This window comes from Sturnira hondurensis, unplaced genomic scaffold, assembly GCF_014824575.4.
Source record: "Sturnira hondurensis isolate 20B ecotype Veracruz unplaced genomic scaffold, ASM1482457v3 Scaffold0020119, whole genome shotgun sequence".
NCBI classification, from domain to species: Eukaryota; Metazoa; Chordata; class Mammalia; order Chiroptera; family Phyllostomidae; genus Sturnira; species Sturnira hondurensis.
In genome coordinates, this window is record NW_028092750.1 from 1,963,669 (window position 1) to 1,990,055 (window position 26,387).

At 41.0% G+C, this 26,387-nt stretch overlaps 1 protein-coding gene and 1 long non-coding RNA gene across 2 annotated transcripts in view; one reads left to right on the forward strand and one right to left on the reverse strand.

The window, feature by feature from the left end:
- The window catches only part of PIWIL2 (piwi like RNA-mediated gene silencing 2), a 62,604-nt gene that overhangs the window by 28,588 nt on the left and 7,629 nt on the right, over positions 1-26,387 (reverse strand). The window contains exons 10-19 of the mRNA XM_037028904.1: positions 12,527-12,715; positions 11,858-11,942; positions 11,103-11,192; positions 7,403-7,543; positions 6,257-6,370; positions 4,870-5,058; positions 2,759-2,860; positions 2,101-2,217; positions 1,490-1,578; positions 447-552 (exon numbers count right to left, since the gene is read on the reverse strand). Of these exons, the coding sequence (XP_036884799.1) occupies positions 447-552; positions 1,490-1,578; positions 2,101-2,217; positions 2,759-2,860; positions 4,870-5,058; positions 6,257-6,370; positions 7,403-7,543; positions 11,103-11,192; positions 11,858-11,942; positions 12,527-12,715 (1,222 nt within the window). The remainder of the gene's footprint in view (positions 1-446; positions 553-1,489; positions 1,579-2,100; positions 2,218-2,758; positions 2,861-4,869; positions 5,059-6,256; positions 6,371-7,402; positions 7,544-11,102; positions 11,193-11,857; positions 11,943-12,526; positions 12,716-26,387) is intronic.
- On the forward strand, positions 6,000-25,678 carry LOC118975160 (uncharacterized). Its single transcript, XR_005064016.1, has 3 exons — positions 6,000-6,012; positions 17,636-17,640; positions 25,617-25,678. It is a non-coding gene; the product is annotated as an uncharacterized LOC118975160 (long non-coding RNA).

Genomic DNA, 26,387 nt, shown 5'->3' on the forward strand with positions numbered 1-26,387 from the left:
AATTCTCTGTGGTTAGCATTCCTTTGAGTTCTGTGGCTGACATATAGGGAGGCATTTGTCTTGAACCCAAATGAAAAGCGCCAGCGCCTAATGACAGCCATAAAGCTGGGTAAATCCATAAACTGCTTTAATTGCTGAAATTTACCCCCAGTCTCCCTGATAAGGGCATGAAGACTCTGTCTACAGGCATCAGGCTGACAACCTGGGAAATAATCACTATTTACCAAACCAAATGAAAGCATTCAGCTCTGTAGGCTGCTCTGTACAAGCAGCAGCCAGAGAACAGCCCTGTCAAGCTGACTGCTCAGCAACGACCAACCCTTTGGTTTGCTTAAGAGACTCGCCTTCAAGGTGGGATCCCTCTCACCAAATCAGACTGCCTCTGGAAGTGCTCAGGTACACAGTCCTTCAAACCCCCAAAACTTTAGGATTCCCATTCTCCTCACCTCATAGAACTTTTTTAAGGAGCCCACCAGGCATAGCTTCAGGCTGTCCACAATCTCTTGATGCGGCATCTGGAATACCACTCGTGAAAACCACTTTGTGAGGGTGCTGGGGTGGAGGAGTAAGGAGAGAGAAAGAGGAAAGCATGAACACACACTCACAGAGGAAGGCCCACAGCGTGAATGGCAGCACGCAGAGGTGTCTCTAAGCCCCAGTGCAACAACAGGTAGCAAATTATTTATGCTACACATGAAGCCACATGTGACACACACTGGGACTGGTGGGTGTGTGTGCGCCATACACAGAATGTGAAAATATAGGCATAGTTGTGGACACCTGCCACAAAACTGCTTCCAGCCTAAAAAACTGGACAGTACTGAGATCCACCGACAGAGGACTAGCGAAGCACACTGTGCTGTGGCATACAACAATCTCCCCACAAGAGTTAAAGACAATTGGTTGAAAATTACTTGTATTGATATGGAAAAATGTCCAAAACATACCATTTCAGTACAAAAATCAAGCTGAGGAACAGTACACAAAGTACTATGCTACTTGTACCTGCACACATATAGCACCTCTGTGTGTCAGTACATGCATAACCGAGACCCTGAAAGTATATATACATCATACCTGAGGTAGTGGTTAAAAGAAAATGAACCATAAAAAAACCTCACTTTTAAATTTCAGCAGATATTTGCATGGGCATGCCTTAACTTTACAGTCAGAACAAATAAACAAAAACCCCCTTCACTTCTAGGGGAAAAAAAACACCACTGACAAAAAATAGCCCCCATTCTGAAGGAGACTACACGGCAGCCAGGGAACAAATTTACACACGTGACAAGTTTGGTAAAGAGACTGTGTAAACTAATACTGCAGGAAGATATAAAAGGAAGGAGTTGAATATACTTTTATGTATTAGGTAAAAGAAAGTATACTTTTACTATAATATGAAATACTCAAAAATACTGGCTGTATTTATAGTAAGATTAGCTATCAAGACGAGGTCATCGAACAAAGTGGCACGAAGCAAGGTGCTTACAGGTTGATGCTTGCCACGAAGCCGACCACGGAGCGCATGCCCCTGCTGGGGTCATGGTAAACATCCATCCCAATCACCATTAACTGCTTCTGTGTTAGGAAACAAAAAACAAATGAAAAAAAACCCATCTTTAATTACTATCTGAACCCCAAAGCAACACAGGAGAGTAAGTTCTCAGAAAGGCACACAACACGAAGTCACAGATGTGGACCGGGGACAGCACCCTTTTTCTGTGGAGAACTAGAGGGTAACTGGTCTCAAGCTTTGTGAGCCAAACGTCTCCACAGGAACTGCTCAGTCTGCCGCGGCAGCACAAAAGCAGCCACAACAATCTGCAAAGGAGTAGGGTATCTTCCAATGAAACTGCATTTAAGGACACTGACCACTGAATTTCACGTAATTTTCATCTGCCAGAAAATATTAGCTTTATTTTTGTTCCACTATTTAAAAAATGCAAAAACCATTCTTAGCTCGTGGGCTACACAAAAACAGGCAACGAGCTCCACTGAGACAACTAAGCATTGAAAGTAGGCTAACCCCACGAGGAAAATAGGTAGGCAGGATTCTCCGGAGAGCTGACTTGAATGAAGACTTATCTCAGCATCACTCACCAGAGGAATATCCACTCCCCAGAGTTCACCACCTAATTTACAGTTAATCTGAAGTAAAATTTTCTGTGCCACACTCCGAAGCTTGGTGGGCTGACCAATGGTTCGGGCATTGATGACCTGTAACACAGGGACCAAAAGGTGTGGGGAAAGAAGACACTGTCAACCTCTGAGACAAGGTAAACAATCCAAAGTATATACTCTATCTGTTTAAGAAACTCCAGTTAGCAGCTAATACACTTTGCATTAATAGTTCTAATTATAGGGTTTCTAGGCACATGCACACACACACACAATACAAACACAAACTAAAATTGAAAAACAAGCAAAAATCTTCAAAAGATCTCATGCAGAGTAAATTTTCAGCCTCCAGAGGTAAACAGCTTCCCCCTCTTTGAGTGAAGGCTGTACTCTCAGGAGCCAGTCACAGAAAACCACTTGGAGACTCACCCTCTGAACACGCCAAAGTACTCATCTGCAAACCCAAAGGCAGCCACCTGCCTTCTCCAGGTTACTGTAATAGGGGAAGGTTTTGTAGGAGGGCCTACACATGCTGGCTTCTAACAGTTACTTCAGTCTTTTTGCACACACATACCCACTCTTTTTCAAGCCCCAAGGGAGGCTGGTTTCCACCTGCATCTCCTGTCTGGCTCCCACTCACCTGTGAAGGCACTGGAGCCTGCACACAGCACAGCTTTTTAATGGCCCCATAGAGGTCGTCACGTGTGCCTGTGATGATGCACACGACCATCTGAATCTTCCCCTGGAGGAGATCAAGTACATAAAAGTTGGGCTTGGGAACTCTGACAGGGCTCCAGTTAGAGGCCGTTTGAGAGTCTGCAAAGCCAAGGCCCCTTTAATGCAGAGAGAGGACTCAAACAGAAATGGTGGACATTCTAATACAGAAAAGGGTCCCTGAACCGAATGTTGGGTCCAGGGCTTCTTTGCACAGATATATAATGTGTTACCAAAAATTACTGAGAGCTAAGTATCTCGTTTATTTATTAGGAAGCTTAAGATACCTGGAAAAGGACCAGACTTGAAAATATGCAAAGGTTACTTATTACATTCTGCTTTCAATTCTCTGCGATGTTTTTACCACTCTCTTCAGTAAACTAAGCACCTTATTATACCCAAATCACAGAACTTTGAGGACACATGGAATTCAGTACCTCAAGAAACGATTCAGGGCCAAATGCGGGTGAAAATAAAGCTACCACCAAATCCGTACGTAGCACTCTTTCTCTCTGGTTAGAGGAGAAATGATAATGCCAGCAGCACATCCCATATCAGCACCCTTCACCCCTCACTGCTTCAGAGATCCAGTACTAAAAATAGAGGATCTTTCAAAGTCCAAATAAATAAAAGTAGCACTCCAGTGAAGTAATAAGTTGGCCAAAATGGCTATTAAAGATAAATCAATAGTAGTCTATCGGAAATCAAGATCAGTGTGAGATAAGACTTCTCAGAGGACGTTCCAGCAATCACATCAAAAAACTTCCAAGTCACGTAGAACACAGGCTGCACACGGGGAGCCTATCTGGGGCTTGGATCTAGCAAACAGATGTGGCTCTTCAGTCCCTACAATGATTCATGAGGTTTTCTTTATTATTAGCACTTTAACACAGGGAAGTGCACACATATGCAAATCTAGGTTTTTCAGCTTCCATTGAAAAAAGTTAAAAATCAATTTGACAATGCTGGGCTCTTATCTACAGTCATGGGGTTTACTCTTTTTAGTCCATCATAGTCCCCTCCCGGCCCACTCCACTTGTCTGTGACTCATCTGGCTCCAGCAGACATCTGAGTTTGTGACCCCTAATGAAGAGAACAATACAACAGAATGCCATGAAGATTACAGAGTCACAGCAATGCCAAAATGAGCTGAATCTGGTACACATTATGAATGAAATTCATATCAACAGTGCCTGAAAACTGCTGGCAGTACATGCTCAGGAAGAGAATACGAGAGGCTGTGAAATGGGGGAGTGACCTACTGGGTTGCTCCTATGGAAGCAGAGCAGACTTTATCAATGACCAGGCACAGGGGTGGGGGCTGGGCACAGCAGAATACAGCAGGCATGGGAAGTCAGGAGGAAATTACAGAGAGAAAGAGAACAGGAGTGTGCTATTTATGGATACACCCAGAGTGGTGGGTCAAACACAGAAAGCTAGGATACCAAGTTAATCTATTCTAGTACTGATCCCAGAAGGACTAATTACTTCCAAAAACTTTCCTCTGCTTTTGTTTCCTCCTCAATCTTCTTCCTCTGTTTCCCTTACATACAAGTAAGAGCTACAGGCCTGAACTACTTGAGTTGTGAGGACTATGACCTGCTCAGCTCCAGTGATCCTGATCGGCTATCAGCACTGAGCTGACGGGCCACCTGCCAAGTTCATCACTAGAGCAATTTGAATCTAGAGCCAGACCAAACTGGAATAGCTCAGTACTGAATCGTGCAAGAAGGCACCTGGCCCAAGAAGTTGCTTTCTGAGCACGAAATGTTCTATATAGATAACAAACAAAGTTAAGTCAGCTATTCCCTGAGCCAATTACGTGATGAACAGAACACTAGCATGAGCGTGCCAACATAGAATAAGAGAAGCAAAATTAACTGACAGGCATACAGGCTATTTTTGTCAGTATTTCACATGCACATGAGAAAGACACAGGTTTCACAGCAGACTGATAACCAAGGTTTATTTAAAATCAAGTATTCAAAGTATTTTACAACAGACATCCTATAAATCTACTCAAATTAAATTCATTACCTCTGCTCTCAGCATGGACTGAATGGTTCTGACATAGGTCTCCGTTCGATCATCCTTTAATTCAACCCAGGCTGGTGGACTCATGCGCATGCCAATGGGGCCAGCTATCTTCTCTAACATGTTAACCAGTTCTCGGGCCTGGTCCAGAGCTCTCTTTGGGTAAAAGAGTGCCCAGAAATGCATGGGGACCTAGGAACAACAACAGGCTATTTTTAGTACTTCCTGTAACTTGAACACTCCAAACTCACACCACAGAGATGTTACTAGAAAGTAAATTGCTTTTCACTCTCTTGGCCTGAGTCCTGCCTTATCTACTTCCTATTACCAACACAGATATGTCTAGTAAGTCAATCAGGGCATGGAATACTACACGCAATGAGAATGGAAGCTTTACAACCATACATAACAATACGAGTGAAACTCACTAATACAAGGTTGAAGAAACAAAGCTGGACATACAAGAATGTTTACTGTATGGTTTCGAGTACAAAAACAATCAAAACAGCATGTGCTCTCCCTCTGGGGAGCACACAGAGCCTTTCCACTCCACCTCTTCTCCGCCCCCCAACCCCGGCATTATCTTTGCCTTTCTCCTAAGCTCCAGGGGCCCTTCTTTTGCCTCTGTAACTTGTTTCCTGAGCCAACGCAGCCCAGCTGGCTCATTTCTCCCAACTCTGCAACTTTCTAAATAAACTCTTTCAATTTGAAAAAACCCCAGCTGAAACAAATCTATGCTGTTCGAAGTCAGGGCAGTGACTGCTCTAGGGGTGTGTGAGGGTGAGAGGCAGGGAGGAACTAGGAGCATGGATGGGCACTCCTGGGGCTCCGGTGAGGTTCTGCTTCTAAACCCTTTGTGTTGATTACACAGGTCTACTTAACTTGTGAAAGTCCATCAAGCTATACACTTAAAAGTGTAATTTTTTTCTTTAAATGTACTGTATTTCCACAAAAAGTTTAGAAACAGATGTGTGTATTTTACGTGTGGCCACAAGGACCAGCTTAGCTGGAAATATTTAAAAATAATTACACACCATTTTGTTCTTTGGTTCTCTTGATAGGGAACTGTTTTAATTTTGCTTGTTTCATGAATAAAAACACCTCCCGGGATCCCTCAGGCAGAAAGAGGGGGAAGAGAAAGGAAGAGTGTGTGGTAGGCTGGCACTTCATGAATTACCAAAGCAATTTATTTTCTTTTTCTAATACCATGGGCTTACCTCTAACAACTCATCACCTTATTCTCTTTGAGGGAGCCTGTTTAGCAGATAATTAAGGATGGGAATTCCGTTGGAACTTTCTCTCAAAATGAAGACACTAAATCTTCCTCCTTCCTAATTCCCGCCGTTTCAGGAATACTGGTCCTCCCTCCGCCACACTGAAAGTCACTTACGGTCAAGATGGAAAGGTCTCTGGTTACTTCCTTAGTCCAGTTTACTTCCTGGGATGTGATAAATGAAGTATTTCTTAAGTTAATTCTTTCCATTGGCAGAACACGTCCTTCAATCTAAACAGAAAGAAAGTACCTATGATCCGAACCATCTGCAAATACTACCTAAGAAACCACTGATACTGTTCTCCCTGGGGACGGCTCAGCTCCACTACAGACCTGCCCTGTTACCTCCAACATGGTCTCCCAAGAAAGGGAATAGACAATGCTATCTTTCTAAAAGCAGAGAATGTGTACAAAACAATTATACTTTCAAGGTGAACAGGAACATAATCTTCAAATATACTTTAAGGGAAAAATTGAAAGTAGAAAATTAAAGGTACAAGTTCTTAATGCTGAACATAAACTACCATTCTACTTTATACAAAAGAAAATTTGAAAGGAAAAAGCATAAACATAATGAAAGAACAAAGTAAGGTTAAGAGTAACAAATCAGTTAGACCTAAATGTCCCAAAATAGGAAGATAATCAGGTTGATGATATATCGATATAATGGACTATTTTTGCAATCTTTAAAATCACTTTCTAACTATAATCCTGTTTTTGAAAAAAAGAAAAGAATGATAAGGCACACACAGTAGGAAACTGAGTAAGTCCGTACTCAGCAGGGATTACCTCTGGGGAAGTAATTATGGAGGCTTTTTACTTTCCATAACTTCTACTGTTCAGTTTTTTAAAAAAATTAACATACTTTATCTATAATCAAAAAATCTTAAATTTTTTTAACATTATAAAAGTCTATTTAACTCAATCAATAACAATACCCACATTAGCAAAAGTATAAAGGATCAAACTCATGTTTATGAAAGTAATTTGGGCTGGAAAACTGAAAATGTGGTAACGTTTAAGTCAATAACCCTTTTGCTACCTAACTGACTGGAAATTAACAGCTAGGATCCCTGGAAAATACAGAGAAAGAATCTGTAGGAAATACTAGACAAATTAAGTCCAAGAAATTCAATTAGTATGACTAGGACCAAAAAAAAAAGAAAAAAAAGAACTCTAAAATAAAGATAAGATAGGAAGCGACCACTGAGTCTCACAAAGCTCGAATCACTGGTTCCTGCCCCATCACATTTTCTGGGTTACCTTATGTACATCATTCTGCAGATAGAGTCCCCAACGTGTCAGTTCATTGTTGGCTGTCTCATTCTTTGAAATTTTCTGTATCAAGCTTTCCAACGCACTATGGTGCTGTTTGGGGCTCAGGTTGATGTGCTGGGTCAAATCCTAAATACAATTGAAATGAAGATCATTAGTTTTAAGTATCACTTTCTTCACTATGAGGTTAAATAAACCCCAATCAGTCTTCAGTGTTTTTTTTTCTAAATATATTTTATTGATTAGGCTACTACAGTTGCCCCAATTTGCCCCTTTGCCTCCCTCTGCCTGATAGCCCCCTTCCATCCCACAATGCCCCCCCCGACCCTTAGTCCATGGGTCATACACACATATAAGTTCTCTAGCTACTTCATTTCCTATACTGTTTTTAACATTATCCTGTTTTGTACCTACCAATTTGTACTTCTTTATCCCTGGAACTTTTCCCCGTTTTCCCCCTCCCCCGCCCCCCAGCTAATAACCCTCCAAATGATCTCCATACTATGATTGTTTCTATTCTGCTTGTTTGCTTTTCAGATTCAACTGTTGATAGTGAGAATTTATTGCCATTTTAATGTTCGTAGTTTTGAATTTCATTTTCTTAGATACGTCCCTTTAACATCTCATACAATAATGGCTTGTTGATGAACTCCTCTAGCTTTACTTTTTCTGTGAAACACTTTATCTGTCTTTCCACTTTAAATGATAGCTTTGCTGGATAGAGTAATTCTCATCACTTTGAATACTTTTTGCCAGTCCCTTCTAACCTGCAAAATTTCTTTCGAAAAATCAGTATAGTCTTATGAGAACTCCTTTGTAGGTGACTCTGCTTTTCTCTTGCTGCTTTTAAGATTCTCTCTTTAACCTTTGACATTTTAATTATGACATCTTGTCTTTGGGTCCACCTTATTTGGGATTCTCTGTGCTTCCTGGAGTTGTATGTCTATTTCCTTCACCAAATTATGGAAGTTTTCTTTCATTAGTTTTTCAAGTAAGTATTCAATTTCTTGTTCTTCCTCTTCTCCTTCTGGAACCCCTATGATTTGGATGTTGGTATGTCTGAAGATGTCCCCGAGGCTCCTTAGTCTATCCTCACTTTTTGAATTCTTTTTTTCTTCTTGCTGTTCTGATTAAATGCTTTTTCCTTCCTTGTGCTACAAATTGTTGATTTGATTCCTGGCTTCATCCCCTCCATTGTTGATTCCCTGCAGATTTTTATTTCACTTAATGTAATGTTCATTTCTGCCTCGGTCATTTTTTTATGCTGTTGCTGTACCCAGTGAGTTCTTTGAGCATCCTGATAACCAGTGTTTTGAACTCTGCATCTGATAGGTTGCTTATCTCTATTCTGTTCAGTTCTCTTTCTGGAGTTTTGTTCTGTTCATTCATTTGGGCCGTATTTCCTTGTCTCCTCAATTTGGCAGCCTCCCTGTGTTTCTGTGTATTAGGTACAGGTGCTCTGACTCCTTGTCTTAGTGGTATGGCCTGTTATAGGAAAGTGCACCTGGAAGTTTTGTAGGACAAAGCCTTAGGTAATTGCCAAGGTGGGGCAACCCATGTCACTGCTCTGTGGCTCGACAGAGAGGGGACAATGGTACTGCCTGGCCTCTGGATTTTTGCCTGGGAGGAAGCTGTCCCCTGGTGCTCAACCTTTCACCAGCTACTTCAATTTCTCCACTGGTATGCCACTGGTGCCCTTCCAGCTATTGCTCTGGTGTTGAATCCCAGAAGGGTTGGGTCTGCGTTAAGTCCCAGGACCCTTGCAGCTCCTTTAAGAGGAATATCCTGAAAATGGTGCAGTTTCTTGTGCTCTACCAACACCAACTGGTTTTTATAGCCAGAAGTTATGGGGACTTATCTTCCTGGCACTGGAAACCTAGACTGGTGGTCTGATCTGGGGCTGGCATCCCTCCCAATTTTTATCCACCGTATGTGAATGTGGGACCACCTGTTCCACATCTCGGTGCCTCTCCTTGTGTCTCTGCCCCCACCTGCCTGAATGAATGTGGCTTCTTTAAATCCTTGATTGTTGGACTTCCATACAGTTCAATTTTCTGACGAATCTGGGTGATATTTGTTTTATAGTCCAGTTGTAATTTTTGCTGTCAATTGTGTGAGGAGGAGAAGTGTGTTTACCTACACCTCCACTTGACCAGAGGCTTCAATGCTTTCATAAGAAACCCCACTGAAATCTACAGAAATTTTGAAATATCTCTAAGGACTTTAATAAATGTCTCTTGGTAATGTTAATAAGGTATAAGATTAAAATTTTAATCATAAAAAAATTTTAAATGTTTTTATTTCTTCCTTTCTCATGACATCTAAGTCTTACCTCTTTTTCAATGCCATGCTCTGAATTTAAAATTCCTAAAAGATTCTATAAAACAAGAGCAAAGGAGGTGTGATTTTACCTATTTAATATTTGGGAATAACAATGGAAAGCCACACCCAGTCTTACACTTTAGCCATATCGCAGCAGCCACTTAACGTCACTTTTTTTGTCCAGAGGTTAGCCAGTAACGGTTGCTTTCTAAATATCTACCAAGTGCACAACAAGTGTGTGTGAAGATTCTGAATCAAATTACGTGAATTCTGTGTTTGTTTATCTATTCTTCTGGGACTAAGCAATCATACAGCTGTTACTCCCCAAGAGGCAGTCCAGGTGAGTCTACGAAGCTATACAGATAGCTCTGTGGTCATAAAGTCATTAGGCAACTGGGAGCTGTAAGGAAGGAGGACCCTTGACCCACAGATTAAAAGCAGAAGTATCAGAAGGTACACATGAAAGAAATCTCTTACAGGAATTTGAAGCGCCATGTCATGTCCAGCCCTCTATGATGTTACTAACGATCCCGTGTGGCATCTGAGGCCAGCGTGGTCCAAGGATTAGAGGGACAAGAGCCGGAGGAGTGAGGCAGCAGTGGGTCTCGTGCACGGAGCACGCCAGCAGCCACAGACAGGGTGCAGGTGCAGCACTCGGCGTCTGGACTCATCTCCTCCTCAGCTATTTCCTACAGATACTGAGCCTAAAACTTCCAGCATACCCCAGCCCCACAAGATACACTTCTGTCCTTTTACCTCATCCTCTGACTTGCTGACTTCCTCCTACATCATCTCCTCCATTCCTTCAAATAAACTGGACTTATAGAAATGTTCAAAAAAATTCAGTGCTCTCAAAGAATCTCATTTATGACCAAATAACCAGTTTGCAGTCATCCACTGGATTGGTAGGGGAGAATTATTTGTTTCCTTTTACCTTACAATCCAGTCACCCTACTGTTCTAACATCCTTCAAAAAGAAGCTTGAACTGGCTTTTTCAGTGTGGGGAAAGGGACATGGACCATGTTTTTTTGTTGTTGTTGTTGTTTTAATTAATTAATTTATTTTTAGAGAGGAAAGGAGAGAAGGAGAGAAATATCAATGTATGGTTGCTTCTTGTGAGTCCCCTGCTGGGAACTGGCCTGCAACCCAGGCATGTGCCCTGACTGGGAATCGAACCGCGATTGTGTGGTTCGCAGACCCGTGCTCAATCCACTGAGCTACACCAGCCAGGGCTGGACCGTGTTTACAGAAAGGAAAACTGGAGCTTGGGAGGATGAACTTCCCCAGGTAAAGACGTATGCCTGGTACAGGTCTAGCTAAATCTGCTGTTGAAAAGGCCTCCTGCTCAAAGCAGGCATTTCTCACCTTCATGGCCCTGTAGTCCTTCTTCATCTTCTCAGGGATCCCAGTCATGAAGGAGAGCTCAGGCAGCAGCAGGATTTCACCTTTTAGCAGCTTTGAAGAGAGATCAGAGAAGAGAAAATAAGGCAGTAAAGGAGGATCCTGTTCCCCTGCCCTGCATAGGACATGCCGTGCCCAGGGCTGGCCCAGCAGGGCTATCACACTGGTAAATTAAGGAACAGAAAACCCTGGTGGGCAGCAAATCACTGCAAGTCTTCTACCCCTTTCCCCTCAGTCACAACACCTACAGCTGTTGTATCAGGTAAAGGGGAAAATATTGAAATTGTCAAAAGGAGAGAAAGAACTAGACAAAAAATTCTGTCCCTCTTGAGCCTCCAGAGAAACTAAGACATCCTCTCAGGCTGGTGCATCTACCATATCTAACCCTGTCAATCTATAGCGTTCACACTTAAGACAGAATAGTCAGGTGTCAAAGCACTTCCCCCCAAGCCCCAGACCTCTTAAAATGGCTAAAACTTCCCTAACGAACCCAATGTTTTGATCTTCTTCAGCAGAAAATCCTCGTGATTTCTTAATCCAACTCATTCACGTGATCATTTAGCTCATTTTGGAGACCTCAAAAGCAAACCCTACAGAGGTGGCACCTCTGGCTAGAAGACACAGACAAAACTCTGCAACAGCCTTCTCCAGCTATGCTGTAATCACTGCTGCTTGGCCCCCAAGGCCATGAAGAAGGCTGATGGATTCCCCCAACTCACCGTCCCCTGGCTATTTTGTCTCTCACTGGGTCTGTGGATCAGCAGTGGCTGCTCCTCTTCCTTAATTGTGATCCCATAGTTTTTGCTACAGTTTAAGGCAGAGGCAGGAAAAATTTCAGAATCAGCATCACTATCACTATGCTTATAGCAACATAGTCTGAGTCTTTTAACCAGGTCTGAGGTACAAATTTTCATAATACCCTTGTCAAGGGCCATCTTAAACTCATCACAGCATATTTATAACTGGAAAAAGCAGGCTCAAATTACTGCTGCAATTAAATAGAGGAGGTATAGGCTAATGGTCAAGGAAAAAATTTATTTAAAACTCCATCAGGCTAAAGGACTTAGGCAACTAGAAAGGCAAAATGATAGTCGAACGATTAATGACTTGCATTCAATCTCTCTGACCAGCTTTCTAACCAAACCAGCAAAGGAAATATAATTCAAAAATCCTAAGAATAATTCATGAATTAACTTCCGAAAGTACTAAAAGTAATGAAATTGTACAGGTGGCATATTGAGGTCCAATTTCATTCATTCTTAGGCACACTGCCAATCCAATTATTTTAAGTGTCCCATTTTATACCTCTATGGAACTCAGTTATCTTGATGCAGAATGGTAATCTATGTCCTCCCCCACCACCACCAAGCCCAATTTCTTCTCTCCACCTGTAATATTCCAAGAATGTGATCTCCTTCCCATCAGACAAGGTGAAAGTATCTTTTGGAGTCTTATTCCAATCCACATCATCAATACGATAGGTACGGTTGTTGTATCGGGTTATAACAATATTGCCAACCAGAAGCTTAGTGCACTCATCCTGGAAGTTTTCCTTGTCCTGCTGATAAATGGCATGCCTTTGGAAAGAGACAAAAGACTTGTGGATCACATTTGCCTACACAGAGCTATACAAAAGGGATCGGGATGCAAATAAGTTCTTCAGGGGCAAACTCACAGCTGTAAGCACCAAAAAACTCCACCTGGTCCATCCCTTTTCTTTTTAACATTATCAACAAAAATACTGAAAGGATTAAAAATCAAATTAAAACCAGTAACTATAAATTAATAAAAACCACTGTATTTCTTAAAATAAGGCAGTTCATTCATCAAAATGATCATTGTTTTCTATCATCATTATTAGGGTATAGTTTACAGAGGGTCAATACAACCCCCTTTAAATGACACCTGTCCCTCCTAGCTGAAGGAAGAAACTACAGTGCTCACCAGAAGGGCAGCACTGTTAAAGATGCTAAAGATGCAGAGATGAAAAGACTCATGTAGACAAATGTAACCCTTGCAATCAGCTCTCTAATGGTGCTGTAAACAAAGCAACACAGGAAACTTGCAAAAGCATGTCTAAATATGCCCAGGGAGTCAAGCAAAGTTTACAGAGGAAGCTGGTACCTGAAGAAGCAATGTGCCAGGCACAGGCACCAGGGCAGAGGAATGAGTGACACTCTAGGCAGAGGCAGTGGTATGCAGGGGACAATCAGGGACCTGGGACTGGGGAGGGCGAGTAGGTGAAAGAGGGACAGAAGATGCTAAATGCAGGCTACAGACCCGCAGGTTCCAAGTGCGAACTGCCTTGTAAGTTAAGGAGCAGAATCTGGACTCTTCTCTGTGGGCCAGTGTCACCAGAGAATGAATATTCCTCAGGAACACGAGTCCCTTGAGAGGTCATGAGGGGGTGAAGAAGGTTCCACAATCAAAACACTAAATCCATTCTGCGTATTTTATAAATCTTTTTTTGAGATTCACAACATATATTACCAGATCAGGCTGCTAAATGAAACATATTTAGTTTCATTTACCTCCTATGAAAAATTCTTTTATTTTCCATTTATTTTGAAATAATTATAAAATCAAAGGAAGCTGCAAAATTGTACATAGATCTCATTATGGAACCGATATTGGTACAATCTTGTTAACTAGACAGACCTTATTTAGTTTAGTTTCTTCTCTGAAGATTTAATTTCTTTATTTTTAGAGAAAGTGGAAGGGAGGGAGAAAGAGAGTGAGAGAAATACTTATTCATGAGAGAAACATGGATTGGTTGCCTCCTGCACACCCTCAACCTGGGACCTGGCCCACACACAGACTTGTGCCCTGACTAGGAATTGAACCAGTAATGTTTCGGTTTGTGGGATGATGCCTAACTCACTTAGCCACACCAGTCAGGGCCCTTTTCAGTCTCTACCATTTTGTTTTGCATACACTGATTTGCATGTGTGCAGTCCCATGAAATTTTATCTCATGTAAATCTGTGTAGCTCCTACCACAATCAGTCACAAAACTGCTCCATATCACCATAAAGCAACTATTTCATGTTACCCCATCATAGTCATGCTCCTTCCCCTTCCCTAATCTGTGTTCTCTCTGTACAGTTTTGTCATTCTGAGAACCCTGTATGAGTAGAACATCATCACACAACCGTTGAAAATGACATTGTTCACTAAGCATAACGACCATGAGACCAACCCAGGGTGCTGTGTGTATCAATAGCTTATTTGTTTTTATGCTGAGCAGAACTGCATTGTATGGGGGTACCAGAGTTTAACCATTCACCTGCTGAAAGACATCCTGGTTGTTTCCACTTTTTTGCTATTACAAATAAAGATGCTATGAACATTTGTGTCTCAGTTTTTGCGTGCATCTGAATGTTCATTTCTCTGGGAAAAATACCGAGAATGTGACTGCAAGGGTCCTGTGATTAAACGCATATAAAACTGCCAAAATCTATGAGTGAGGACTTCCGCCAAGATGGAGGCATAGGTGGAAACACTGTGCCTTCTCCCACAGCCAAGTTTGAATACAACAAAGGTTTGGAGAACAAGGACACACCCAAAGACCAGAAAATTGAATTATACAGAAGTCTGACAACGACGAACGGTTCAGCGGGGACAGCAAGAGGGGCGGGGACAGCAAGAGGGGCGGGGACGGCAAGAGTGGCAGAGCCAGCAGCGGAGCAGGGTCGAGCAGGACAGATCCCCCGACCTAGGCGCGCAGGCAGCCCGGAACCAGTCGGGGTGTGGGGCAGACTGATCGCGGTTGCACATTCGCGCACAGTGAGACGGACCACGCAGGCCCCAGGGGGCGAACCCAGTGGTGGAGGGCTGACGGCGGTGGCACACTCGTGCGCAGTGGAACAAAACGCGTGGGCCCAGTGACGGTGGTGGCTGCGGCACGGCGCGGTGGGGGCCGTGGCGGCAGTCGGCAAGCGGCAGAGGGGACGCCATTGATCCTCTTTGACCCCGCCCCCACATAGAACATCACAACCCAGTGACTTAGTTGCCCTGCTCTAGTGAGCACCTTAGGGCTCCGATCCTGCTACGGAACAGGCACAAACAGCCCAAAAGATGGCGCAAGAAGAACTCAAAGTCCCAGAGCCGATAACTCTCAGCGACTGAGAAATTGCCAGCCTCTCAGAAGCACAATTCAAGACCCTGTTTATCAGGATGCTCACAGAACTGGTTGATTATAGTCACAAATTAGAGGAACATATGAAGGCTAAACTAATTGAAATGAAGGGAGATGCCCAGGAAACCAATAGCGATGGAAAGGAAACTGGGACTCAAATCAATGGAATGGACCAGAAGGAAGAGCGAAACATCCAACCAGAAAGGAAGGAAGAAATGAGAATTCAAAACAATGAGGAGAGGCTTAGGAACCTCCAGGACATCTTTAAAGGTTCCAACATCCGGATTATAGGGATACCAGAAGGGGGAAAGAAACAGCCACGAGTGGAACACTTATTTGAACAAATAATAAAGGAGAACTTCCCCAAGCTGGCAAAGGAAATAGACGTCCAGGAAATCCAGGAAGCTCAGAGAGTCCCCAGAAAGTTGGAACCAAGAAGGAACACATCAAGGCACATCATAATTACATTAGCCAAGATTAAAATGAAGGAGAGAATCCTAGAAGCAGCAAGAGATAAGGGGACAGATAATGTAGGACATTAACCTACAAAGGAGTTCCTATCAGACTGTCAGCGGATTTCTCCAAAGAGACCTTACAGGCAAGAAGGGGCTGGAAAGAAGTATTCCAAGTCATGAAATCCAAAGACCTACAGCCAAGATTGCTTTATCCAGCAAAACTTTCATTTAGAATGGAAGGACAGATAAAGTGCTTCTCAGATAAGGTCAAGTTCAAGGAGTTCATCATCACCAAGCCCTTATTATATGAAATGCTAAAGGGACTTATATAAGAAAAAGAAGATGAAAAATATGAACAGTGAAAGGACAGCAAACACACAGTTATTAACAACCACACCTAAAACAAAAGCAAACCAAGAGGACAGCTAGATCAGGAGTGGAACCATAGAAATGAAGAACACATGGAGGGTTAGAAACAGGGGGGTGGGAGGAGGAGAAGGGGGGAAAAGGCACAGAAAATAGCATAGATGGTAGGTAGAAAATAGAAGGGGGGAGGGCGAGAATAGTGGGGGAAATATAGAATCTAAAGAACTTGAGACACGTGGTTATAAACTAAGGGGGGGAGAAAGGTGGGGGAGGGAGTGTGCGGGTGGAGGGGAATGAAGGGGGGAATAGAACAACTGTAATGGTATAATCAATAAAATATATTTTAAAAAAACAACAAAAAGAACCCTGCCAAACTCTCTGGAGTGGCAGAACCATTTTACATTCCCACTCGCAGTGCACAAGAGACAGTTTCCCTACATTCTTCCCAGCATTTGGTACAATTTTTCACTATAGCTTATTTTAGTTACTCTAAAGATGTGCACTGACATCTCACTACAGTTATAACTAGCATTTACCTAATGGCTAAGGGCACTAAGTATGTTTCCATGTACTTATTTCCCTTCTAAAACATTCTTTGGTAAAATATCTATTGCCCATTTTTCTCACTAGATTGATATTTTTTTCATCTTCACCGTAATTTTGCTTAAAAAGTGTTATATGTTCATTGTAAAATAAAAATAAAAACACAATTATAAAACAGAAATTAAACATGGTTTGCAATCCAGTCTTCATAGAGACCTACTTTCCTTCCCTCAGCTTTCCTTAAGTTTCTGAACACTAATAATTTCCCAAAGTGTGTAATCAGTTATATACACTGTTTTACAACTTGTTTTTGACTTAACAGTATCATGTGGATAGTCTTTCATGTTAGTACAAATACTGAGTTTCTTAGAACAACTACATTCAAACAAGTCATTTTTGATCCCAAAGAACTAAACTATGCCAGTACTGGTTTTGATTTATGAAGACAGCCTGGTACAGGAAAACCTATGAACATACCAATGTAATGATGATCGTAAGGAATTAAAAATGTAGGTGTAATAGTGACATTATGATCATGTTTTTAAATGGAAATCAATTTAGCAGATGTATACTGAAATATTTGTGAAGGAAACATGATGTCTGGGATTTGCTTTAAAATAATTGTTCGGAGGAGGAAAATGGTAGGAGACAAAAGGAAACGAGGTTTTCCATGAGGTGGTAATTGCTGAATCTATAAAATAGGAATGACAGGGTTTATTATACTATTCGCTCTATTTTTTGTAAATGCTTGAAATTTTTCACAAACACTTTTAGAAGTCAAGAAATATAATTAAAATATAAATATTAGAAAACTGGCAAAAAAGGGAAAAATAAAAAAACTAAGCTAATGCTAGAAAAGAAAACAGCATATAACTGTAATTCTTACTTTCATTGATATTCAAAAGGTTATTGAATCTATGAAGAGAGTAATTTGAGAGCAACAGAGATTCCTTTAAGGAAATAGAAAACATGACTGCCAACTTTCAGAAGTCCTAGCAAAGGTAACGGAGGCAGCAAATCTCAGTTTGGAAATCAAATCTATAAGTTAAAGAAAAACATGGGTTTAGGGAATTTTTTAGTATTTCGAGAAAATGACAGAGATAAGTATGATAAAGGATACTCAGATGTAGAAGACAAGTCCAAGAGAGAAAAGATATGTATGAAATAACTGATGGAAGAGAAATAATCAAAGAAATAAAAAGTAACTAAGCTGAAGGGCTGATCAAACTGAAAGGGCAAGAAACAGTTGGCAACTTAATGAAAAATGACCTGGATCTAAAAAGTTCTGAAAACACCATATTTCAAGTATCAAAAGAGATAATGAGTAGAGCTTCTTCTGGGGAGACGAAAAGGTTCTGGAATTAGACGGTGGCCTTCTTTAGCTTTCACCATTTTTTACACCCAATGATCTGTGCACATACTACATGCCAGGGAATTAAGCACTTAACAATGGTACATTTTATGGCACATTAATTATATCTCAAACAAGATTTATAAACAACTCTCGTGGCAGTATGAAGATCTCAGCAGTTTTTCTCTATAAAAATCAAGCGTAAAACTGGACAAAACTGTAAGAAACACCATCTTAGGATACTGGAAATCATTCCAAGGCAGACAACAAACCGAGAAGCATTTCCTTTTTAACAACTGCTGAGTTTCTTGTGACAACAGAAGGTGTCTGTTATCTCCCCGCTGGGGGTGGACCCTACGGAACCCATTCCACCACTCTGGTCACTGAGAACGGTACCTCTGCCTGCCAAAGTAGGGTAATTCGACCTGAGGGCAGGGGCGGCAATGCTTGGCAAGCCAGGTACAAATGGCTAGGGGAAAACCAAAGTTTGGCTACCCTGACGCAGTCCAGGATGGGGCAAACTGCAGACCGGCTAGAAATTTAACAGACAGAATCTGGAAAACAGACATAGAAGGGCTTATGTTAAGCTCACCACACGTCCTTGGCTGATTGGGAAACTTACATATACTCAGGAAAAAGCCCAGACAGATGTGAGAACTACCTGTAACTTTGAGTAAGTTCTACAGATTCATCAGCAGAGGACAGAAGCCCTATGGGCTCAACCTGTAAGGTACAACTTCAGCCCAAATCACTATGTGAACCAGTAAGCTATACAAAAGTGGAGCCCTGAGGAAGGGAGGTTAAACTAAAAAGACAAGGATAGAAAAACTACGCAGAAGCCCTGGCTGGTACAGCTCAGTGGATTGAGCACGGGCCTCCGAACCACACGATCGCGGTTCGATTCCCAGTCAGGGCACATGCCTGGGTTGCAGGCCAGTTCCCAGCAGGGGACTCACAAGACACAACCATACATTGATATTTCTCTACTTCCCCTCCTCTCTAGAGATAAATAAATAAAATTTTATTTAAAAAAAAAAGAAAGAAAAACTACGCAGAAACATCAGCAGCTACACACCGCAGAGGATAAAGAGCCCACAGTTTAAGTATGGACAAATCAGAATTTTTTAAAACTCAGAAAAATAGAACAAAATCCAGATTTGCTACAATATAGTATCTGAAATGTTTAGTTTTCAATTACATACTATTAGATATGTAAAGAAACTGGAAATGTGACCAACAATCAGGAGAAATAAAGTCAATTGAAACTTATTCTGAAGGGCTCAGATATTAGACTTTGCACATGTAGAATTCAAAGCAGCAATTACAAATAAGCTGAAATAACTAAAGGAAAATAAGATGACAGTGAGTCAACAAATATGAAATCTCAATAAAGTAATAGAAACTAAAGAGCAAAACAGACAGAAATTATAGAATTTGAAAGTACAATAATCAAAATGAAAAACTGGTATGATGAGCTTACCAGCAAATTTAAAGAGCAAAATAACCCTGGCTGGTGTGGCTCAGTGGATTGAGCACTGGCCTGTGAACTAAAATGGCAAAATAAATAACCACAGACGTAAAAATAAATCAAGAGGATATCCAAGCTAAAAGACAGAAAAAGATTCAAGACAACTGAAGTCTCAAAATCCTGTAAGACAATATGAAGAGTGCTAAAAGCATGTAATAAGAGGCCCAGAAGGAGAGTAAGAAACAAAAATAGTATTAAAAGACACAGTGGTTTAAAACTTCCCAAATTTGATGAGAAACATTAACCGATAGATCCAAGAAGCTCAATAAATACTAATTTTGCTACACAAAATGAGAGCCACACCTAGACACATCATGGACAAACCGCCAAAAAGCCAAAGCCAAAGAGAACACCTTGACAGCAATAAGAGAAAAACGATGTATTATATACAGGAGAAGCAATATGACTAACAACCTACTTCTCATCAGAAACAACTGAGGCCAGAAGGCTGTATAATGACATGTTCAAAGACAAGGATAGAAAAAAATAAACGTCAGGCAGAAAAAAATAAACGTCAAGCAAAAAAATCTATATCCAGTGAAACTATCCTTCAAAATGAATAATGAAGAATCCAGTCACAAAGGACCACATACTATATAACTTCATATATACATAATGCCCAGAGCAGGTTAATCTATAGAGACAGAAGTAGGTTAGTGGTTCTTCAGAGCTGGGAAGGGGCGTGGGAACAATACCAAATATGTTCTCCAACCACACACATTAGAGTAAGACTAGAAATCAGAAACAAAAACAGAAAATCTCCAAATATTTGGAAATTAAATAGCATACTCGATAATCCAAAAAAAGCACAAGGGAAATAAAGTAACTTGAATTGAAAGGAAGCAAAACTAGTATGTCAAAAAATCAGGGGCTGTAACTAATGCAGTGGTCAGAGGGAAATTTATAGCTCAAAGTATGAGAAACAGCCCTGGCTGGTGCGGTTCAGTGGATTGAGCACTGGCCTGAGAACCAAAAGGTAGCAGGTTTGACGCCCCCCAGTCAGGGCACACGCATGGGTTGCAGGCCAGGTCCCCCCAGCCGGGGGTGTGTGATGAGCAGCCAACTGATGGAGCTAGCTCTCACACACTTGTGTCTCTCTCCCTCTCTTTCTCCCTCTCCCTTCCCCTCTCTCTAAAGGTAAACAAAATAGTTTTAAAAATAAAATAAAATTATACGAGAGAGAAATAAATAACCCACACATTTACAACAAAGGTGTCAAGGTAAATCAGTAAGAAAGGCATAGTTTTGTGACCACTGGATATTCATATACAACAAAACAAACCCAGACCATTACCTACTATCTTCCACAAAAGGTAACTCAACTGGATCACAAACCTAAATGTAAGAGTGAAAACGATAAACCTAAAATAAACCGTAGAAAATCTTGTGATCTTGAGTTAGGCAATAATTTCTTACTGTGACACCAAAACATAATCCATGAAAGAAAAAAACTGATAAATTAGACTTCATCAAAATTAAAATGTCTGGTCCTTTTCATTAAAAGAAATAAAAAGACAAGTCACAGTCTGGGAGAAAATATTTGCAAATCATGCATCTTTAAGGATTTATATTTCTTTTTCTTAATCTTCACCCAAAGATATGTTTATTTACTATTAAGGGGAATGAACTAGTAGGATGATACTATGTCTATTATGCGCCAATTTTTTTTAAAAGTGACATCCCATCACTTCTGCTATATTCATTAGAAACAAGTTAACAGATTCAGCCCACACTCAGGAGGATTGCAGAAGGGCCAAGAGTATAAACAATGGGAAACCACATCTAGACACACTGTAGTAAAGCTTCTGAAAACTGAAGACAAAAACAAAAAAAGGACTTAATACCTTTCAAAGACTCCAATCACACAGGTAGATAGTTGATTTGTCAATGGAAACATTATGTGCCAAAAGATAATGGGATATGTTCAAAGTGCTTAAAGAAAGTAACTGCCAACCCTAGAATTCTCAGTTTAAGGCAAGAAATAAAACACATTTTCATTGGGTTGGCAAAAAGCTCATTTGGGTTTTTTCCATAAGATGGCTCTGGTAGTGCTTAGTTGTCTTTAATTCATTCAACAATTTTGTTAGATTGTATGATGACAGCTGTTTTATCAGTGTGCATTTTTCTAAAAACTTATCAAATAGGTGAATTTTTGTATAGCCATTTTGATACTGAAGATGGAAGAAAATTCATATTTTCAGCATATTATACTTTATTATTTCAAGAGAGGTAAAAATGCAACTGAGTCCTGGCTGGTGTGGCTCAGTAGACTGAGTGTTGACCTGCAAATCAAAGGGTTGCCAGTTGGATTCCCCTTTGGGGCACATGCCTGGGTTGCAGGCCAGGTCCCCAGGGTGGGGCATATGAGAGACGACCGCACATTGATGTTTCCCTCCCTCTCTTTCTCCTACCCTTCCCCTCTCTCTAAAAATAACTAAGTAAAATACCTCTAAAAAATACAACTGAAATGCAGAAAAAGATTTGTACAGTATACGGAGGAGATGCTGTGATTGATCAAATGTGTCCAAAGTGGGTTCTCACCAGATGATGCTCCACGGTTGGTCAGGTAGGCCAGCTGAGGTGGATAGTGACCAAAGCAAGACATTAATTGAGAACAATTAACGTTCTACCATGTGGTAGAGAGCCAACACACTCAAAATATCCAAATCAATAAAGTTATTGGCGAAAATGAAAACTCTCTCTTATTTTACCGAAAAAACCATATGGACTTTTTGGCCAACCCAATATTTCTAAATAAACAAAAACTGAGACAATATGTCACCAGCAGATTCTACAGTAAAGGAAATACTACAGAGGGTTCTTCAGGCAAAGGAAAAATTATCAGATTTCTAAGCAATGTGAAAAAAAAGAAGACTGCATAAGATTTCAGAAGACCAGAGGAAAGAGAAGCTCCCAAAGCTTCCAAGGGGATGCGGGGGTGGGAACCTATGAAGATTCTGGCATCAGAAATCAGAACGGCTTCAGATTTCTTTCAGGGGCAACTCAGAAAGCAAAACAACAATGGAGCAAAATTGCAATGGCATTTTTGAGAAGTTCAGCAAAAAGATCCTAAAATTAATTTGGAAAATAAATGTGAAAATAGTTATAGAAAAGATAAAGCAAGATACAAATATAAATGAGGAAGGGCTTGTGTACAAATATAAATGAGGAAGGGCTACCAATATTAAAATAAATTACTAAATTACAATAATAAGTTGTTCAAAGCATAGTACCTATTCACTATTTAACAGATAAAGTTGGGGGAAAATACGGGAAAAGAGAAAGAAGGGATTAAGCAATACCAAAAGCAAGCTTTGAGTTTTCCCAAAAGGTATAAATAAGGTTAAAAAGATAGAATGATGGCATAGGAAACAGCTGCTTACTCACCAAGAGGATAAGTGGAAAAACCTGGGAATAAGATGTATTCAAATAGAACATTACTATGAGAACACCCAAAAAGTTAAGTTTAAATAAGGAAACAACACTTTCACTGTGAAAGAATATGCAAATGTAAATAAAGATAATTTTTTTAAAAGGGGCACTGGAGAAATGTTTTAAAAATTCTGAGGAAAAATTGTCTCCAACCTAGAATTTCACGCCCAGATTAAGGTACAATAAAAGACATTTCAAACATCAAAAACATTTCCTTCAATGCAGCCTTTCCCAAAACAAGCAAGTAACCCCAGGAAAAAGTAGTCGTGGATCCCAAGGGCAGATCTGCTAGAGGGAAGGAAGGCCTCACTGCAGCCTGGAGGAGCCCCAGGGCCGTGGCTGTCCAGCCCGCCTCCAGAGTGGCCAGACCAAACCAAAGCCAGTCGGGTTTTCAGACTCTGAGATTTCTAAGATGACACTGACTGATGTGGGGATGGGTCACTACATGCATTATTGAGAACTCAATAGCAACATATAAAACTTAACCCTATTTGGCAAAGCTTGGTTGGGTCACTATCCTGTGAGAAACACATGACCCATCCCTGGGCCATCCCTGATTCGGACAGAAACTGCTGGTGTCTGAGGGGGGAGCGTTTCTGACCTCCACAAGGGAGGAGAGGTGCAAATCCCCAAGCCTGTAATAGCAGTAAGGGTACCAGGCAGGACTCAGACAGCAGAACCCCACATCTGACACCATGGTCAGCCTCTCTGCCCCCAAGTGCTTGGACACTGCAGCTGGACTGAGGACGAGGGTCACAAACACCCCAGGGTTCGTGTGCAGGACATAATGGGGCGAGGCCTGACACAGGACCTCTGACTATCTTGCAGAACAGGTACTTAGAGCTAGGGGTAATTCTATTTAGACAATCCAAGAAATAGAATTTGGGGGAGGGAAGGATGAAATTGACAAAACAGCATTGGAATGTAGCATGAGGAGAATTTGAAGTTAAACTAGTGGCAAGTACATGAACAATTATGTACTCAGAAAATGAAGACAGTTTTTATATCCAAGTTAAACAATTGTGCAGAAAACAAAAATAATCATAATATATACTACATAGCTCACCTATACATATAGATTTTGCATTGTCACAATAAAATAAGACTTTACAAAAGTAAAACTTTAATAAAAATAGAACAAATTTCAATAAATGGAAAGACATGCCATATCTGTGAATGGGAAGACATTCTCCCCACTCAAGGCCAATTGAATGCCAATGACTTTTTTCTTATTTTCACTAAATTACTCAACTTACCACACAAAACAATATGTGGGTGGCATTCACTATGAAAATTTTGAAAATGGAATTCCTTGACAAATATTAAAACATAATAAATTAAAACAACATCACATTGGTTTTAACCAGTGAATCAGAATGAAGTATTCAGAAATAATTCCAAGAGTTTTAGAATACAACAAAGGTAGTGATTTAAATCTAAAGAAAAATATTTTTCAATAAATCTTCTAATAGCACCAAGACAATCACGGTGATCCCACCAAGATAAATGCCAGAAAGTTAACACTGGAAAACGTAAAACATAAAATAACTAGACCTATCTAGGCAGAAAGGTGAAGGGAGAAAACATAAATAGTTAATATTCTTGAACGCTTACTATATTCTAGGCATAAACCAGGGCTGGGTGTGCCCTGTGAGAGAAGAAACACAGCCCCCCGTAATCAGGAAATAGCATAAACCATTACAAATTCCACCTAAAAGTCTGAGCCACCCTCAATCTCTGCCACACCCCACATCAGTGACAGAACTGGCTGAACACTGCTTCCAAAACATATCCCGAAGCCAAGCACTTCTCAGCACCTCGCCTGCTGCCTCCCTCATTTTCCCAGAGGATCACAGCAGCCTCCTGGTTGGTCTCCCTACTTTTCCCCAACCTACAAATGTATTATTTTTACACTCGTCACACCACGTCCCTCCTTGCTACAAGGCCTGCATCTGACTCTGAAAAAAAAAAGCTAAAATCTTTACACTAGCCCCACAGAGCCCTCTGTCCTCCATCTGCTCCATCCTTCCATACTCTGACCTGGCTTTGGTCCAGCCACATCGCTTCCCTGACTCTTCTGGAATGAGCCAGGCATACTTCCGTTTTAAGGCCTTTATCCCAGTTGTCTCTCTGCCAAAGTCCCTTTTACCCATACAGTCACCTGGCTAACTCTCACTTCGGGCAAGAGTTGGCTCAAATGAGCTTCATCACTCCACTTAAAGTACAGCTTTCCACTCCCACCCCACGGACCGCCTCTAGTGCTCATCTCCCCCGCCCTGTGTCAGCCTCGTACTTGCTTCTGCAGCTCTTCTCACTTCTAGTATACGATACAGCTGACTCACCATGCTTGTTACTTATCGTTTTTTGTGACCTGACTACAACATAAACTCCATGAGGAAAGGGATTTTTCTTTGTTTTGTTACCGGATATGTCCTGCAACTCTGGTATATGACCAAGCTGAGTAAAAGAGGGAATAAATATCTCAGATAAGCAGAGATTTATAAACTTAGTAACACCCAGTAGTTGTACACAGCTAGTGGGAAAATGAACTGAATAAACTTCCGGAAGGTAATTTGTCAATATATTTTAAGTATCTTGTTATATTAAATATGTAAAGTCTTTAAAATATTCAGCCTTTTGAAAAACTGATTTGCGAGAGGAGAGAGACATCAATTTGTTGTCCCACCTACTGCTGCATCCACTGGCTGATTCTTATATGCGCCCTCACGGGCACAGAACCGCAACTTTGGTGCATCAGGACAGCACTAACCAACTGAGCTACTCAGCCAGGACACCGAATGCTCAGCCTTTTCACTAAGTAATTCAGCTGATTAGAGCATCATCCTGATGCACCAAGGTTGTGGGTTTGACCCCTCGTCATAGTACATACAACAATCAACTAACGAATGCATATGTAAGTGGAATAACGAATTGATGTCTCTCCCCCCTTCCTCTCTCTAAAAATCAACAAATTAAAAGTAATTCTGCCCTGGCTGGTATAGCTCAGTGGATTGAGTGCGGGCCTGCGAACCAAAAGATCACAGTTTGGTTCCCAGTCGGGGCACATGCCTGCGTTGTGGGGCAGTTCCCAGCAAGGGATGCACAAGGGGTGGCCACGCACTGATGTTTCTCTCCCTCTCTCCTTCCCTTCTCCTCTAAAGATAAATAAATAAAATCTGTAAAAAAGGAGTAATTCCATTTCTAAGTACATAGTCTAATAAACGAATCACAAATGCACTTCATGTAGCCATGACGAATAATACATATCTATACTTACTACAGTAAATATTTGCCACAGTAACATTTAAACAAAAACTTAGGGTGTATTTGTATTAAGCCAAGCCTTCTTGACCGAGAACACAACTCTCCCTCTAATTTGGCAGGACTCAGGCAATGGCGCACTTCCATTCAGCATTCTTCATCTGTTCTACAACTAA